The sequence below is a fragment of the Lathyrus oleraceus genome, chromosome 5 (genome assembly GCF_024323335.1).
Source record: "Lathyrus oleraceus cultivar Zhongwan6 chromosome 5, CAAS_Psat_ZW6_1.0, whole genome shotgun sequence".
NCBI classification, from domain to species: Eukaryota; Viridiplantae; Streptophyta; class Magnoliopsida; order Fabales; family Fabaceae; genus Lathyrus; species Lathyrus oleraceus.
In genome coordinates this window covers 169,187,242-169,201,286 of record NC_066583.1, presented here as the reverse complement: position 1 = coordinate 169,201,286, position 14,045 = coordinate 169,187,242, and the positions used below count along the sequence as shown (strand labels likewise).

General features: G+C 35.0%; 1 protein-coding gene across 1 annotated transcript; it reads left to right on the top strand.

Annotated features, from left to right (window-relative positions):
* The first annotated feature begins 8,759 nt into the window (after positions 1-8,759).
* On the top strand, positions 8,760-13,547 carry LOC127080856 (uncharacterized). The gene is made up of 3 exons (XM_051021147.1): positions 8,760-9,426; positions 9,743-10,015; positions 13,031-13,547. The coding sequence occupies exons 1-3, from the start codon at positions 8,920-8,922 to the stop codon at positions 13,301-13,303; spliced, it is 1,053 nt and encodes a 350-aa protein (XP_050877104.1). The 5' UTR covers positions 8,760-8,919; the 3' UTR covers positions 13,304-13,547.
* Positions 13,548-14,045: the final 498 nt, after the last annotated feature.

Here is a 14,045-nt window from a genome sequence, read left to right as displayed (position 1 = left end):
TTTCATCCTCATCGGGTTATGAACCAGAATCCGAGTCAGATTCTGCTTCTGAAGTTATTCATCTTTTTCAGAGTCTTCTTCATTGTTAAGATCATCCCATGTTTCCATGAGACTCTTTTTAACCTATTTCTGAAGTTGTCCTTCTAGAACCTTCCCTTATTTGACTTGTCCTTTTGCAGCTCTAGATAGTAAGTAATAAAGTGACTAGACTTCTTGCAGTTGAAGAAGCCCTTCTAATCATCCTTCTTATCTCTTGAACTTGATCCTCTAAAGCCACTGCTTCTAAGAATCTTTTATTCTTCTTGCCCAAGTGTTGAAATATTTTAATGATAAAGGCCATTCCCCCATCATCTGATTCTTCTTCATAACCTTCTGATTGATAAGCTTCTTCAGAATTCCAGATTTTATGAGCCTTTATGAATTTTGCAAAAGATTTCAAAGCAAGGTACTTTGACTTCTTGGCAGGCTCATCTCCATTGAGCTCCGTCTCATGACTCTAGAGATTGTTAATAAGACTTTCAAGATTTAATGTGTTTAAGTCTTTAGACTCCTGGATTGTTGTTACCTTGGGTCTGTATTTGACAAGAAGACTCATAAGAATCTTCTTGACATGATCAAAGGTAGTGTAGCTCTTATTCAGAACTTAAACTCCAGACACAATAATTTGAAACCTATAACACATGGTTTCAATGTCTTCATCCTCCTTCATTCTGAATAGCTCATATTGCTGAACCAGAAGGTTAACCTTAGCTTCCTAAACTTGTTGATTCCCTTCATATGTAGCACATAAGGATTTAAAAATGGTCTTAGCAGTATATTTATCAATGATTTTGATGTACTTTGAATGAGGTAGAGCATCAACCATGATGCTTCTAACTCTATGATGTTTTATGTAAATCTTTTTCTGAGCAGGTGTGAGAGATTTTTTCCAGGAACCATTCCAACTATATTGACTTGAATATTAATGCCATTTTCCAAAATATCCCATAACTCATCATAAAGACTTATGATATGAGTATATATTTTTCTCTTCCACCATTCAAACTCAGCAGAATCTCCAATGAAAGTTAGAGGTCTAGGTGTATAATTACTTTTCTCAAAGGTATTGTAATCATGATTAACATCACCAAAAGGATTAAGAGTAACCTTACCATAGTTAGATACACCATAATCAACCATTATATAAAAGGTGTTTTTCTCATGATATTTTTTGTACCACTGTTAAGTGTTTAGCACATACCTTGCTCTGATTCCAACTTAAGGTGAGAAAAACACAAGAAAGAGAAAGGGTTGAATTATGTTGGCTTTTTCTTCTTCTAAGGATTTTTATTCTCCTGCTTCTAATTGATCCCAATCATATTCTGAATACTTAGTTCAGAGTCTGAATCAGAATCACTTCAGAGTCAGATCTCTTGTATATCCTTATCAGATTCTGAAACATAATTTGACTCAGAGATATACAAATAGTAGAAGTGGAAAAATAGTTTAGAAGTAGGTAAAGTAAAGCAAAGACATAAGCAGTTATCCTGGTTCCTCTTACAACTTGAGATTAGTCCAGTTCCCTTGTACTTCTAACGGATTTTCACTATACTCAAACTGATTACAAATGCTCAAACACCAAGCAAGAGACTTCCAATGCTCAAACCCTCAAGTAAGAGACTTATATGCTCAAGCACACAAGCAAGAGACTTCCTATGCTCAAACCCTCGAGTAAGAGACTTTTATGATCAAGCACACAAACAAGAGACTTCAAATACTCAATCACTAAAGTAAGAGACTTCTGACTCTATAACAAACTGTTAAGAGATTTAGGTAAAACTGCACTTGATATGCAATCAGAGATGTAGATAGAGTACAACTTGTTAAGACTCTTAAGACTTTCAAAACTTCTAAAATATACACAATGGTAAGAGGTTATAAGTCTATCTAATTTTATAGAGTAACTTCTCTTTGAATTGTCAAGGTCCAAAGTCTTGCATTACAGTGTATTAATCTTTTTCTTCAAGCCCATCCGCTCCTTTGTAAATAGAAAGAAAAGAGACGTTGGAAGACTTTCACCAAAAGGTTGGATAACCTTTGTACTTTGTACTTTGATTGGACACATCAACAAAGAACCTTTCTGTAAGAGAATTATCATTGAAGCTCAGACAAGAACGAAGATATGTTTCCTTAAGTCTTCACCTGAATAAAATACCTCTGAGACTGTTAGAGATTCCTCGATTGAAGAGACAAGACAACCTCCAGAGGTTGACTTTCTTCAAACTGTACTCTTTAGAGGCTGATCTCTTTAGAGTCTGCTTCTTGACTTTTGAAGCTTCAAAGTCTGGATCACCAGAGGATAACTTTCTTCAGAGTTGACTTCTTTAGAGTCTGGATCTTCCATCAGAGCTAAAGTCTGAACTTCAGATTCAGAATCTTCAAGCTTCTCTTCATATGTTCTTAGTTTTATAAACCTACATACTTGAACAAATGTTATAACACTTATTTTTTATTTAAATACTAATCAAAACTCAAGGTATATGGTATCAACTAATTTTGTTCCAACAAACCACACCTATATCTGGGGGGCATCCAACCGAAGAAAGGAAATTCACTATCAATATTATTAGTACCTTTAGTCTTACATGAACACACCTTGTTCACATCCTCTTCATAATACTACCAAATGACTTTATATTTAGGAGTCCTCCTAAATATGAGAACACATATCACTTTCTCTCAATCATTAATCTCATGTAATCAACTTCAATAAACAACTTAAAGAATGTTGAATTATAACTCAACTACACAAACCAAACTTTATGCTTTGAGATATGAATGAAAGCGCTAGAGTGGTGCATAAAATTAAAAAAATAAAGACTCAATAGATAAACCCTAACACAAGGAATATTAAATACTTAAACACCTCGAATGTTAGGATTGAGTCTCCTTAAATAACAATGCATCTTCTGAGCTTTTGCAATGGGTATTTGATCACGTTCAAAATTATAGGATATCTTGTTAAGATTTGTTTTCCAAATATCCTCCAAAAATATTTGATTTGATTCAAATTTAAATATCCATTTAAATTGATTTGATCATGTCCAATCTAATCAAACAAATCCACATAAATGCATTGCTAACAGATATCAACAAATCTGATTCAAACAACCATAAAATAATGCCCAGAACAACTACAACATTGACCTGCTGACAAGGGCCAAATGTTGCATGTAACACCCCGATTTAGTTGATCGTCTATTTAATTATTTATTTGATTTAATTTATTAATATATTTAAATAATTATTTTATGTGAATTATGACATGTTTGGCCGGTGTCGACATTTGTGATGAATTGTGCTTGAGTAATTGGTTTTGGTGGAATTTTAATTAATTAATTAATAGAAACTGAGAGAAGAATGAAGATTGGGGGTAGAAAGCTAAATAATAGAGAATTAGGTGGTTAGAGGAGAGAGGCACGAGTCTAGTTGTGCCAAAATTATAATCATGAGAAAGTTAATTAGATTATTATATAATTAGAAAATTAGAGGAAATTAGGGTTTTTAGAGAGCATTTTGACAGAACGTGAAAAGAGAAGGTTAGAGAGGAAGAGCATTGGAAGGGAGAGCTAGGGCTTTGGAAAGGAGATCACATAGGAGGTTGTTTTTGCTGAAATTACAAGGTAGGGGGAGGGGGGGGGGTTCTTCATCTAATGGTGTCCTAACCATGAAAGGGTAGAGAGGCTTCCTTAACCTCCAATAAGGTTTTATTTTCTATATTGTTTTATATGAACATGATATATGATGCTTATGATTCCGTTTTCATCATGAATTGATGTGATAATTGTGTTTGATGTTGTGTTGTTTTGTGTTTCATGAGCCAATTGATTAAATGATGATTTTTTTGTTGAAATTGGATGTTTTAGGGTATGGACATAACCTTGAGTCTAAGATTAAATGGTGAGTTAAGGTGTTAATTTGTGTGAAATCAACATGTTCAATGTGATATACTATATGTATGATGAATTATGTGCAATTGGGTGTTTTGGGGACCGAAATCGGAGCTTTGGAAGTGCTTAAATGGTGAAAATTGCATTTTTGCGTTTCGGTACAGTGGTAATCAGTTAACGCATTTGTGTAATCAGTTACAGCTAAAGCTGATAAACTTTTTTTTTGAAATTTTCGTGACTATAACCGGTTAGGGGTTTTGCTTAACTGGTTACAACTTATGTGTTTTCCATAAATGTTGTTTTTTTGTTTCCAACTATTTTTATAATAACTTTAGTTCTGTAAGTCCAAATGAGGTTTCGTTTGAAGCGTTGGAGAGCTAACGCGCATGACTACCTCATGGCAGTGCCTTGTGAGATTATTTGTCATGTTTTATTGATGTGAGGATGCATGTTCAATATGTGGATAAATGTTGTGAACTGTAGGCATAGATGTGTGAATTATTGTACATGCTTAATTTAAGATGATTTAATATGATTGAGTGTTGTGTGGAGATATGTATTTGATGTGGTGTTTATATTATGAAATGAAAGTTTAATTACGTAATTTAGGGTACATACTTTCTGACGATTGATGATACGAGTAGTTCAGGCGAGAACTACTGGTGATGCATTGAATGCAATATCATTTACAATTAGAGTAAGGTTGTACTCGTTGATATGTGGTTGTTGTTGCATGATTGTTTACAGACATAGTGGGGTTGTATTCATTTATATGTTGTTTTTGTTGTGTGATTGCATACAGTCAGAGCGAGGTTGCATTCATTTTTGTGTTATTGTCATTGAATTGTTATATTCCATGCATCATATGTTGTCGTTGTTGTGAAAGAGGCGAGTCACACGTTTAGAGTTGGGACTAGTGACTTGTCCCAAGCTCAGAGTGGGGGCTTGGAGCTCATAGTGGGGGTTCAGGGTTCAGAGTAGGGACCCGGATCGTATGAAGAACCAAATGTTGAGTTGGTACCACATACATATAAAGTTGAGTTGTGAGTCTGGTTCAAAGTGGAGTCTGTGACGAGCATGAGTTGAGTCGATGTTGCATTGCATTACATAATGGTTGTGAGAATGATATGTTCGTGTATTGATGAATACTCTTGTATGATTTGTGTGGTTGGTGATTCACCGTGATGTGGGTGAAATATGAATACATAATGTTGTGATGCATGTTTGATTGTGCATAATTGTGATGTGTGAATCCACTCTGATTATTTTGTGCACCAATTATTATTTGAACGTATTCTCACCCCCTTTTTGTGTTGTTGCTTATGTCCTCCTCTAGAGTATAGACAATCAGGTACTTGAGTAGGATCTTGAGGTTGAGTCTGGTGTTATGCCTCTTTAGTTTATTTTTGATCGAGTCTTATAGTTGGTGTCTCTTTGATATGTAACACGAGGAGAACAAACTATTCTTTTATTTATTTTATGTTGCATATCTTTCCTTTGATTTTTGATGAGGAACCATTTTTTAAAACTAATAATGTCACCAAGGCTTTTCATGCCAAGTGTTTAATAATTTTTACTGCTTATCAAACGATTTCATTTTCAATTATGTGGTTCATGTATGTTTTGTTATTATATGAGTAGTATCCTACTTGAAGGATTTATGCGTTATACATGTTTTATTTTATTATCTGTTCCCACATGTGTCATTTGTTCATAAAAACAACCTGAACATACCATGTTGTTTTGCATAATGTAGTCAATCTAAAAAGGATAAACAATCTATCCCTTTGGAAGATTTTGGAAAAACAACACTTTCAAAAAAATACAAGATGTGCAACATAAGTTGAACATTAAACACACGAAACGAAAAACAATCAGATCAAACAACAGTAGCAGCATAAATAGTACACAAAACATCAGAAGATCCAATGGTTTCTACACATCAGTCAGTCAATCACACAATGATGCTCCTGTAATAAGTCAAGCACATCCAGTCATGCACAAACACAATCAGTAGTTATCAGTATAATCAGTAGTGAGTAAGAACACACAACTACACTACACGTCAAACATCAGAATATTAGAGTTCATACACAATCAGTAGATCAACTCACACATGCTTAAATGCCAAAAGCTCCAGCATGCAGGCACATATACATCAATACTGCAATACTTATATTGTAGCACATACACACCTTGTATCACAAGCTAAACAATGCTCTACAAACATAGTTAGTAGTTAGGTTACTACTCCCATTTTTTGTGAAGTTAAGCTTCTCTAACATTGTGTTTTGATGAAGACAAGTATACTCTCTCAAGTTCATGTGCATTATCAAAGGATGAGAAAAAGCTTAATGTTCAAATCTATCGTAACAAGACTTGTGTCACAAGCATCAATGTCAAGATATTCTTGGACCTTAGAAAATTGATCATTTCATTAATGTATAAGTTACAATTTAATCATGTGTTTTACCATAGTGCTCAGAAACATCATAATCATTTCACCTTGATGCATAAAACTCATTTTGATAAGTTATGTTTTTGCATTGTCACATTACTTAAAGTATTTTTCATTTTTATATCAGGTGTAACCGGTTACACAATAGTTTTAACAGGTTACCAGAACGAAACTTTAAGTATTTTTCAAAAATGCATCAGGTGTAACCGGTTAACAAAAACTTGTAACCGGTTACACCTTCTGAATTTTTTAATTTTTATGACTTGCTTCAGTTATAACCGATTACAATTATGTGTTAACCAGTTACCACTGAAGCAATGACACTTTTTGGAAAAAAAATATATGATTCCAACGAATTTTAAAATGCATCTACCAATCATGGCATTATTTCATGAGATCATGCTTCTTCAAAAAGGTAATATGCAAGTATAAATACTTGTGATATCCGATTTTCATTTCTCACCTCTTTAATTACAATTCAAACTCAAACTTTTATTTTTATCAAGTGCCTTGTGTCATAAATTTTTGTGTGAAACATTATGCATTCAATTTCATTACATCATTAAAAAATTTCATAAATTCAGTTCTGGGCACTTGTGTAACATACTTGTGAATTATCTACGTGAAAGAGAAGATCAACTCAAGTAATTCATAATAGTCTTACAACTTCAAACTTCTTGTCAAACTCAGATTTGTATATGTACCTTGTTGTCCAGGGTTGTTGGAAACAAGAGAGTGAAAAAGAGAGGATTGCTTTCTTTTTCTACTTTGTAAAATCATAAGGAAGTGCATCTTATTGATTTAGTTAGTAACTTGTGTATAGAGGATAGGATTAAGCTTGTAAAAGATTCTAATAAATAGTGAAATCTCTTACATGTGGTAAGGGGACTAGACGTACTCTCGGATTCTGAGAGGAACTAATATAAAGTAATATTTCACTAAAATAAAAAATCGATCAAAGTACCTAATTCAACCCTCTCTTAGGTGCACTATATACTTACATTTTTTGCCATAATTTGACAAAGGTATTGAAGGAAATAAATCAGATCAGAACAGACCACTCACATGATCAATCATCATAATTGAAATTCACATCTTGAAAAAGGGTTGTAATCATTATTAGTGCAGATCCAATGACATTGTTTAAAGAGCAATTACAACCCCAGAAAAAAAACATGTCCATATGCAAGGGCCAAAATCAGACTGAATTAAAACTACAAAAAGAATTTAGTCAACATCAACTATCCAAAAGACCTTATTCTTCAGAGGTTTCCTCCTCTTCCTCCCCAACCGATTGTTCTTCCTCTTCATTGGAAGTTTCCTGTTCTTCTTCACTAATAACTTCTTCTTCTCCCTCTTCTGCTTCTTTCTCATTGGACAACATTTTGGTCAATCCATCCACATTCTTTTCCCTAACGATACTTGCAATAATAGTCTCTTGCAGAGCCTTTAAAATTTTCATCAGCTTAGACAACACATCTTTTTTAGTGGGTTTTGGATACAAGTGAAAAACTTCCACCAGCAGTCTGACCTTGATGCTTTTCCACCACAATGTTTGTGATATGTGTCCCCTCAAACAACTTCTTATCAAGGATTAGAGATCCAAACTTTTTTATTGGAGTTTCTTGAGGATGCAAAACTTTAGGGGGTTGCTCCAAGATAATGCTAGCGATTAAGCAAGAAAAATCAGATTGGCCAAAGTTTAGCTTCATGGTCTGGTCAAACACATACTCTCCAAAGTTTAGCTTGGACTTAGTTCCAATTTGAAAGATCAGATTTGGCAAGTGGAGTGATGCTTGAACTGTGATTAATGGGTGCCTAATTTGCTGCACCTATCTTGTTCAAAACATCATACTTCACACTCAATTTCCACAAGAAAGTAACCCTTTATTGGGCCATTGTTTCACTTGTTCAGTATTGATTTCCTTTGCAATTTTGTCCACGGAGAGAACTTTTTCAGACTCTACTGATTTATTTTCTTTTCAGATACACACCATTGAATATCATCTAACAGTCTCCTACATTCTAAGTCGTGAAACACGAAACACCTTAACCGACTTTCATATATAAAGTGTGTGACGTGAAAAAAAGATATGGTTTAAAATCATTCTTAATCTCACATTACTCTTTATTCTCTCACAGACTTAGTGTTAGAGTACTAACTTTACGGTAGACCAACCTTCCCTCTATCGCACTTGAACTTGTTCCACCTATGTAAAATCTCATCTCACCAATCATTTTTAGTTTGTTAGCTGAACAATTTTTATTCATCAAATTTTTAAAAGGACTTTCCCTTAAATTTGCTTATAAAATCAATTAATAAAAACATAAACTTTTATTTATTATTTATTTTTTACATATTCTCTTGTGGTTTATACAATTGATTGTTCCTGCGTAACATAGCTACAGGGAAGACAACAATGACACGCAATTGACGAATAAATTATAATCATTTTTAGCGACGAACGCCTCGACCGACTGTAACTACTATTCGCGGCGGCACCGGCGGTCGGTTCCCATCGCAGATCGGAAATGCAAATGTCAAGAGGAAGATGCGGTGGTTGTTCCCAAAGAATCACCCAACTCCACCAACTTTTTCTCCGCAAACCTTTCACTTCCACATCTCCTCCTCCACTTCACCACTCTTCATCATCTTCACTATTCGCACCTCACCCTAAATCAACACTCTCTTCCTTTCTCCACTCATCACCGATTTTCTACCCCTCCGCCGCTCGTTTCGGCGCTTTCAGATTCTTCTCCTCAAAGTCACCTAACCTCGGCTTCAATGCCAAGAAGGTTTTCGATAAACCTACGGCCGCGTTGACTTCTGCTTTCTCGCGTTACCGTGAGGCCATGGTCTTGCAGCTCGAGGCTTTCTTCAAGAGAAATCAGCTTTTTCTGTTTGGTGCTGCTGGGGTTGTTTTCTGTGCTCTGCTATGGAGGATTCTCTTTGGCGTTGCTAATACTTTTGTTGTTCTTTCTGAAGGCATGGCTAAGTATGGTTTCCTTGCCCTTTCATCTGCCATTGTTGCTTTTACTGTAAGTTCCTTTCCTTCATTTTCAATTTCAACAATTGAATGCAATTTTTTATTCAAGTGATAACACATTTACGGCTATAGAGGTGCCATTGTGGTGTAGCGTAGCGGAATTTGAATAAACCGATTATGTATTGTGACTTTTATGTGAATTGTGATGATATCTAGTTCAATAATGTTTTTGTTTAGATTGGGATGAAAATTGTGAGTTTTCCTTTTGAGGTGTATATGCAGACTGCTTCTGGAGGAACATGTTATTAGTGAATTCTGCATTGATATATGGATTGTTGTCTAATTGTTTTATCTTTAACATCTTTAAGGGTTTGTATATCCGCTCGAGGTTCACAATCAACCCTGATAAAGTTTATAGAATGGCCATGACAAGACTTAACACTTCTGCTGAGATTCTTGAAGTTATGGGTGCCCCTCTTACAGGAACTGATTTAAGAGCCTATGTGATGTCAGGGGGTAGCCTTACATTAAAGAAAATCAAACCGAGTCTTAGGAGCCGACGTTGTTTTCTCATTTTTCCCATAAAAGGTTCCGAGAGAAAGGGTCTAGTCAATGTCGAAGTCAAGAAAAAGCAGGGCAAGGTAAACTAAGGCTCGTCTTGTTTATATCATTAATTACTTGATAGAAGTTTTTGTCTTACACTAAAATTTTTTTTATCTCGTATTTTGCTTCACGCCATATTTCCATTCTGCATTAAATTCTACTAAAATTGTAAACTTTCGTACATTTTGTTTTACCCATTTTATTATGAGATTTGTTAGCCAGCCTCAACTTTGTTTTCTTGGATAGGGCAGGGTGCTGCCTATGATTGTAAGATACTAATATACTGCATGCTTTAATGAACATAGCAGCGAGTTTAAGTCTTTTAGACATTATGTGATCAGTGTTCCTTTTGGTACATTTAATTGGAGCATAATGGTCATATTTTAAGGAAGTTTCTTTGACATTGAAGCTGATATAGGCTTTATTAGAGGTTTAGCTTATATTTGGCATTTGATACCATGACATGATCTAACTATTGTTAGTTGAGAGCTCATGAATGATATTATATCTTGTAGTTTTCTTCTGCAACATTGCCTTTACATATAAGAGGAGGCAAAATGTTATTAAAAACTTGGACCAATTACCAACTTGGCGAGGGTACTGGTCGAACCAATGAGTCACATGAATCTATTTATCTTATAAAGTTGCATACTTAAAAAAATTAAATTAATGCTTTAAAAGTTCATACTATACTTCAATAGATGTTCCTAGTTTATTTTAACTTCATGTTTCTAATATAGAACATTGTTTTAAATTGTTGAAAATTCCACCTTCATTACGGTCTGCCCCTAGCCGTTTAATTGTGGCATTTGGGTTGCCTTCATTGCAACCTCCCACACCTTCATTATATTGGGCGTGAAGGGGTGGATTTCGTCCTACATTGCCTAGAAATATGGCCTGTGTAGTGTTTATAAAGCTCAGACAACCCTTACCTTACTATCTGGTTTTAAAAGGTGGAGTTATTCGCAACCCAAAATTCAAAGATAGTGTCCGAGTTTATCCTAGATTTGATGTTGGGATTCCTACATTGTCCACTCTTCAGACTCATTTGGGCTCGAGCGTGAGGGGCAGGTGTTGGAAATTCCACCTTCAATCTAATTGCAGCATTTGGGTTATCAATTGCCTTCATTGTAGCCTCCAACACCTTCATTGTGTTGAGTGTGAAGGGGTGATTTTAGTCTCACATTGTTTAGAGATAGATATGACTTGTGTGATGTTTATAAAGGTTGGGCAACCTTCACCTTACAACCCTGATTTATAAAGTTGAGTTAGACCAACCCAAAATTCTAATAATAATTAATAGTAGTAATTAAGAGAATAAATAACCACCTAGCAAAATTGATATTTATTAATAAGGAGAGTAGATCAGATGAAGGGTAGTCAAACCGCTAGAGTTAGAGGAAGATCTAGAAAAAACTAAAAGAGAAACTATTATAAAAAATCTATAGATTAATGAGTTAGATAGAAGTATGATATTTGATAGAACATTATGATGTCGTTTGATCCATGTAGCCGACCCCACTAAGTGAAATAAGACTTGGTTGTTGTTGTTGTAATAACTTTTTTTTTTGTAATTTCATTGGAATAATTTGTGGTTTTCTTTGCACTTGTTTATAGGTAATGCAAACTTGTACAGAATTTATAAACCGGTCACCAGTTTTACCACAAAAACCAGCGAGCCGTTTTCCCGTCGGTCTGGGCCAATTTATATAACACTTTGCTGAGGGATTGACCTACTTTGCTTTGTTGATTCTTTTATGTTACTTGTTAATTTTCCTTGTTTGTTAAGGAGGATTCCATGTAGGTGGGGGAAGATTAAAGGAACCTGTTATATATTAGGAGAGATTCTGTTATATTAGGAGAGATTTAGAGTTAAATGGTACATTGTTAGGGTAAAGAATGAAAGTCGGTTAAAGTAGTTAGGGTAGTTTGTTAATTAGAGAGACACCATGTATAAATAGGAGAAAGAATAGCAAATATAATCCTGTACATTTGATACTGTTTGTGAAAGAAGAACCCTTGGGGAGACTTCTGTTCATTTTCTTTTAATTTTTCAATAATTCACTTCCTACTTATCTTTGATTGTTTGTCTTTCCTGGATCCAGATCCTCTTCCCCAATTAACCTCTCCTTCACTCTACAACATTAAATCTCAACCAGTAAATTAATCTTACGTCTGGGAGACTATGAAAATTAAAAAAAAAACAAAAAAGACAATTCTCTCCCAAATTGTTTTCGATCCCTCTTTGGAAAGGAAATACCTATTCGTGAGACAGAGGTTGACGAAGAAACCATAAGTTGATGACAGACAGCAGAGAGGGATGTTCGTACTCGATTTGTGAGTGGTTGTTCAGATTTGCAGGTGCATGAGGAGGATGACCATGGTGGTTTGCACCATAGATGAGTGGTCCGAGGGGTTTGCAGTGGGTGTAGAGCTTGTACTTTTGATTCCAACTCATAGTTATTCCTTTGGTTTTGGAGTGGAAATTGGGAGGAGTAACCGTCTCTGAATTTGGCATTCTATCTGAAGTGAATTGGCTTGAGCCATTATCAAAATTTGTTGAATTGGGCATTATCTTTGGCATGATATAAAACAGCAGAATAGCAAGTAACAACCTCTAAAATCGTACCTCCCGACCCGTGCTTATAGCCCTTCAACGTAGCTCAATTTTTTTAAAACAACAATTATGAATTTTGACAAATTTGCTAAAGAGGAGAAATCTTTCAATAATCTTTTTTAATTTTCTCTCCTTATGTACTGATATAACAAAGATTCGAAACTTGCATGCTGTCTACATCGCCTTATGAGACTTTGGGAGAGAATTGTCTTTTTTTTTGTTTATTTTAATTTTCATCCCCTCTTCCTCCACGCGCGTGCGTGTGTGTTGTGTGAGATATAACATAGGAAAGAAATATATAATGCAAAATAAATAATTATTATGTGTGAAATATTAGCAAAATGATTTCCTAGAGGAAAAGAAATGTATAAAGCAGAGGGGAAATTCATGCCTCAAGGTTTGCTTACTCCACCTTTCTTGTTATTTTCATATGCAGTATGATATGAAGCTGCTAGCCGTTGATGTTCCCATGGCGTCTGGCCCAGACCAGCGTTTGTATCTGATTGGGGATGAAGAAGAGTACAGAGTTGGTGGGGGACTGATATCTGTGCTTAGAGACCCTGTAGTGAAAGCAATGGCAGCAACCAAAGAATTTGATGATCTTGACGAGATTGAGGCAGAGGAGGATGCTGAAAGAGAACGTCAGGAGGCCGAACGAAAGATTCGTGAAGAAATTGAAAAGGTTGAAAATAGTAGTGATACCAAGTAATAATCATCCATGATGTTTCTCTTCCGGTTTCTTCTCTTGTTGATTAAAAGAGTTGTTTTTGTTGTTTAGGACAAATTAATTTTGTATTAATTTGAGTTTTTCCAAGGCTTACAGTATCTTGTAACACCAATTGCTGAGTTTATCTGAACCAAAGTGGATACAATAAAGATGACAGGTATCAACATACATTAAAACCGACTCAACCGTCTGTTGGTTTCTATGTTGCCTTGTCTTGAGTGTACAATCCTTGTCTATGACATGGTTAATTAGTAAAGCAATAATAAGCGCAGGCGAATGCCGAGTGTCAAAGACTGATTCGATAAATAGTTTTTTTGGTCGAATAAATTATTTTTTTCTAGCTTATAAAATGATCATTATCAGCAAACTTGGTTTAATCTTCTCACTTTCACAAGTCTCATCATGAAATAATCTTCTTGAGACCTCATCCTTATCATGGAATATAAGCCAAGAGGAAAACAACTCCTTGAAACATAAACCAACAATGTAAACTTAAACTTAATGTTCTATTTTCAAAAATCCAAATAGAGAAAGTGCCAGAGATGGTTAATGTAGACATAATGAAATATAAGTGACAGCCTACCTATATTATATGCAACAGCCAACTACCTTCTTTGTGTTTACATGAATAGCTCATTATACGGTTGGTCCCATCTTGGTCTAGTCCCCATCCTCTCACCAACTTAGCCAACATGTGCAAATTTTAAATGTTCAGTTTATGCTT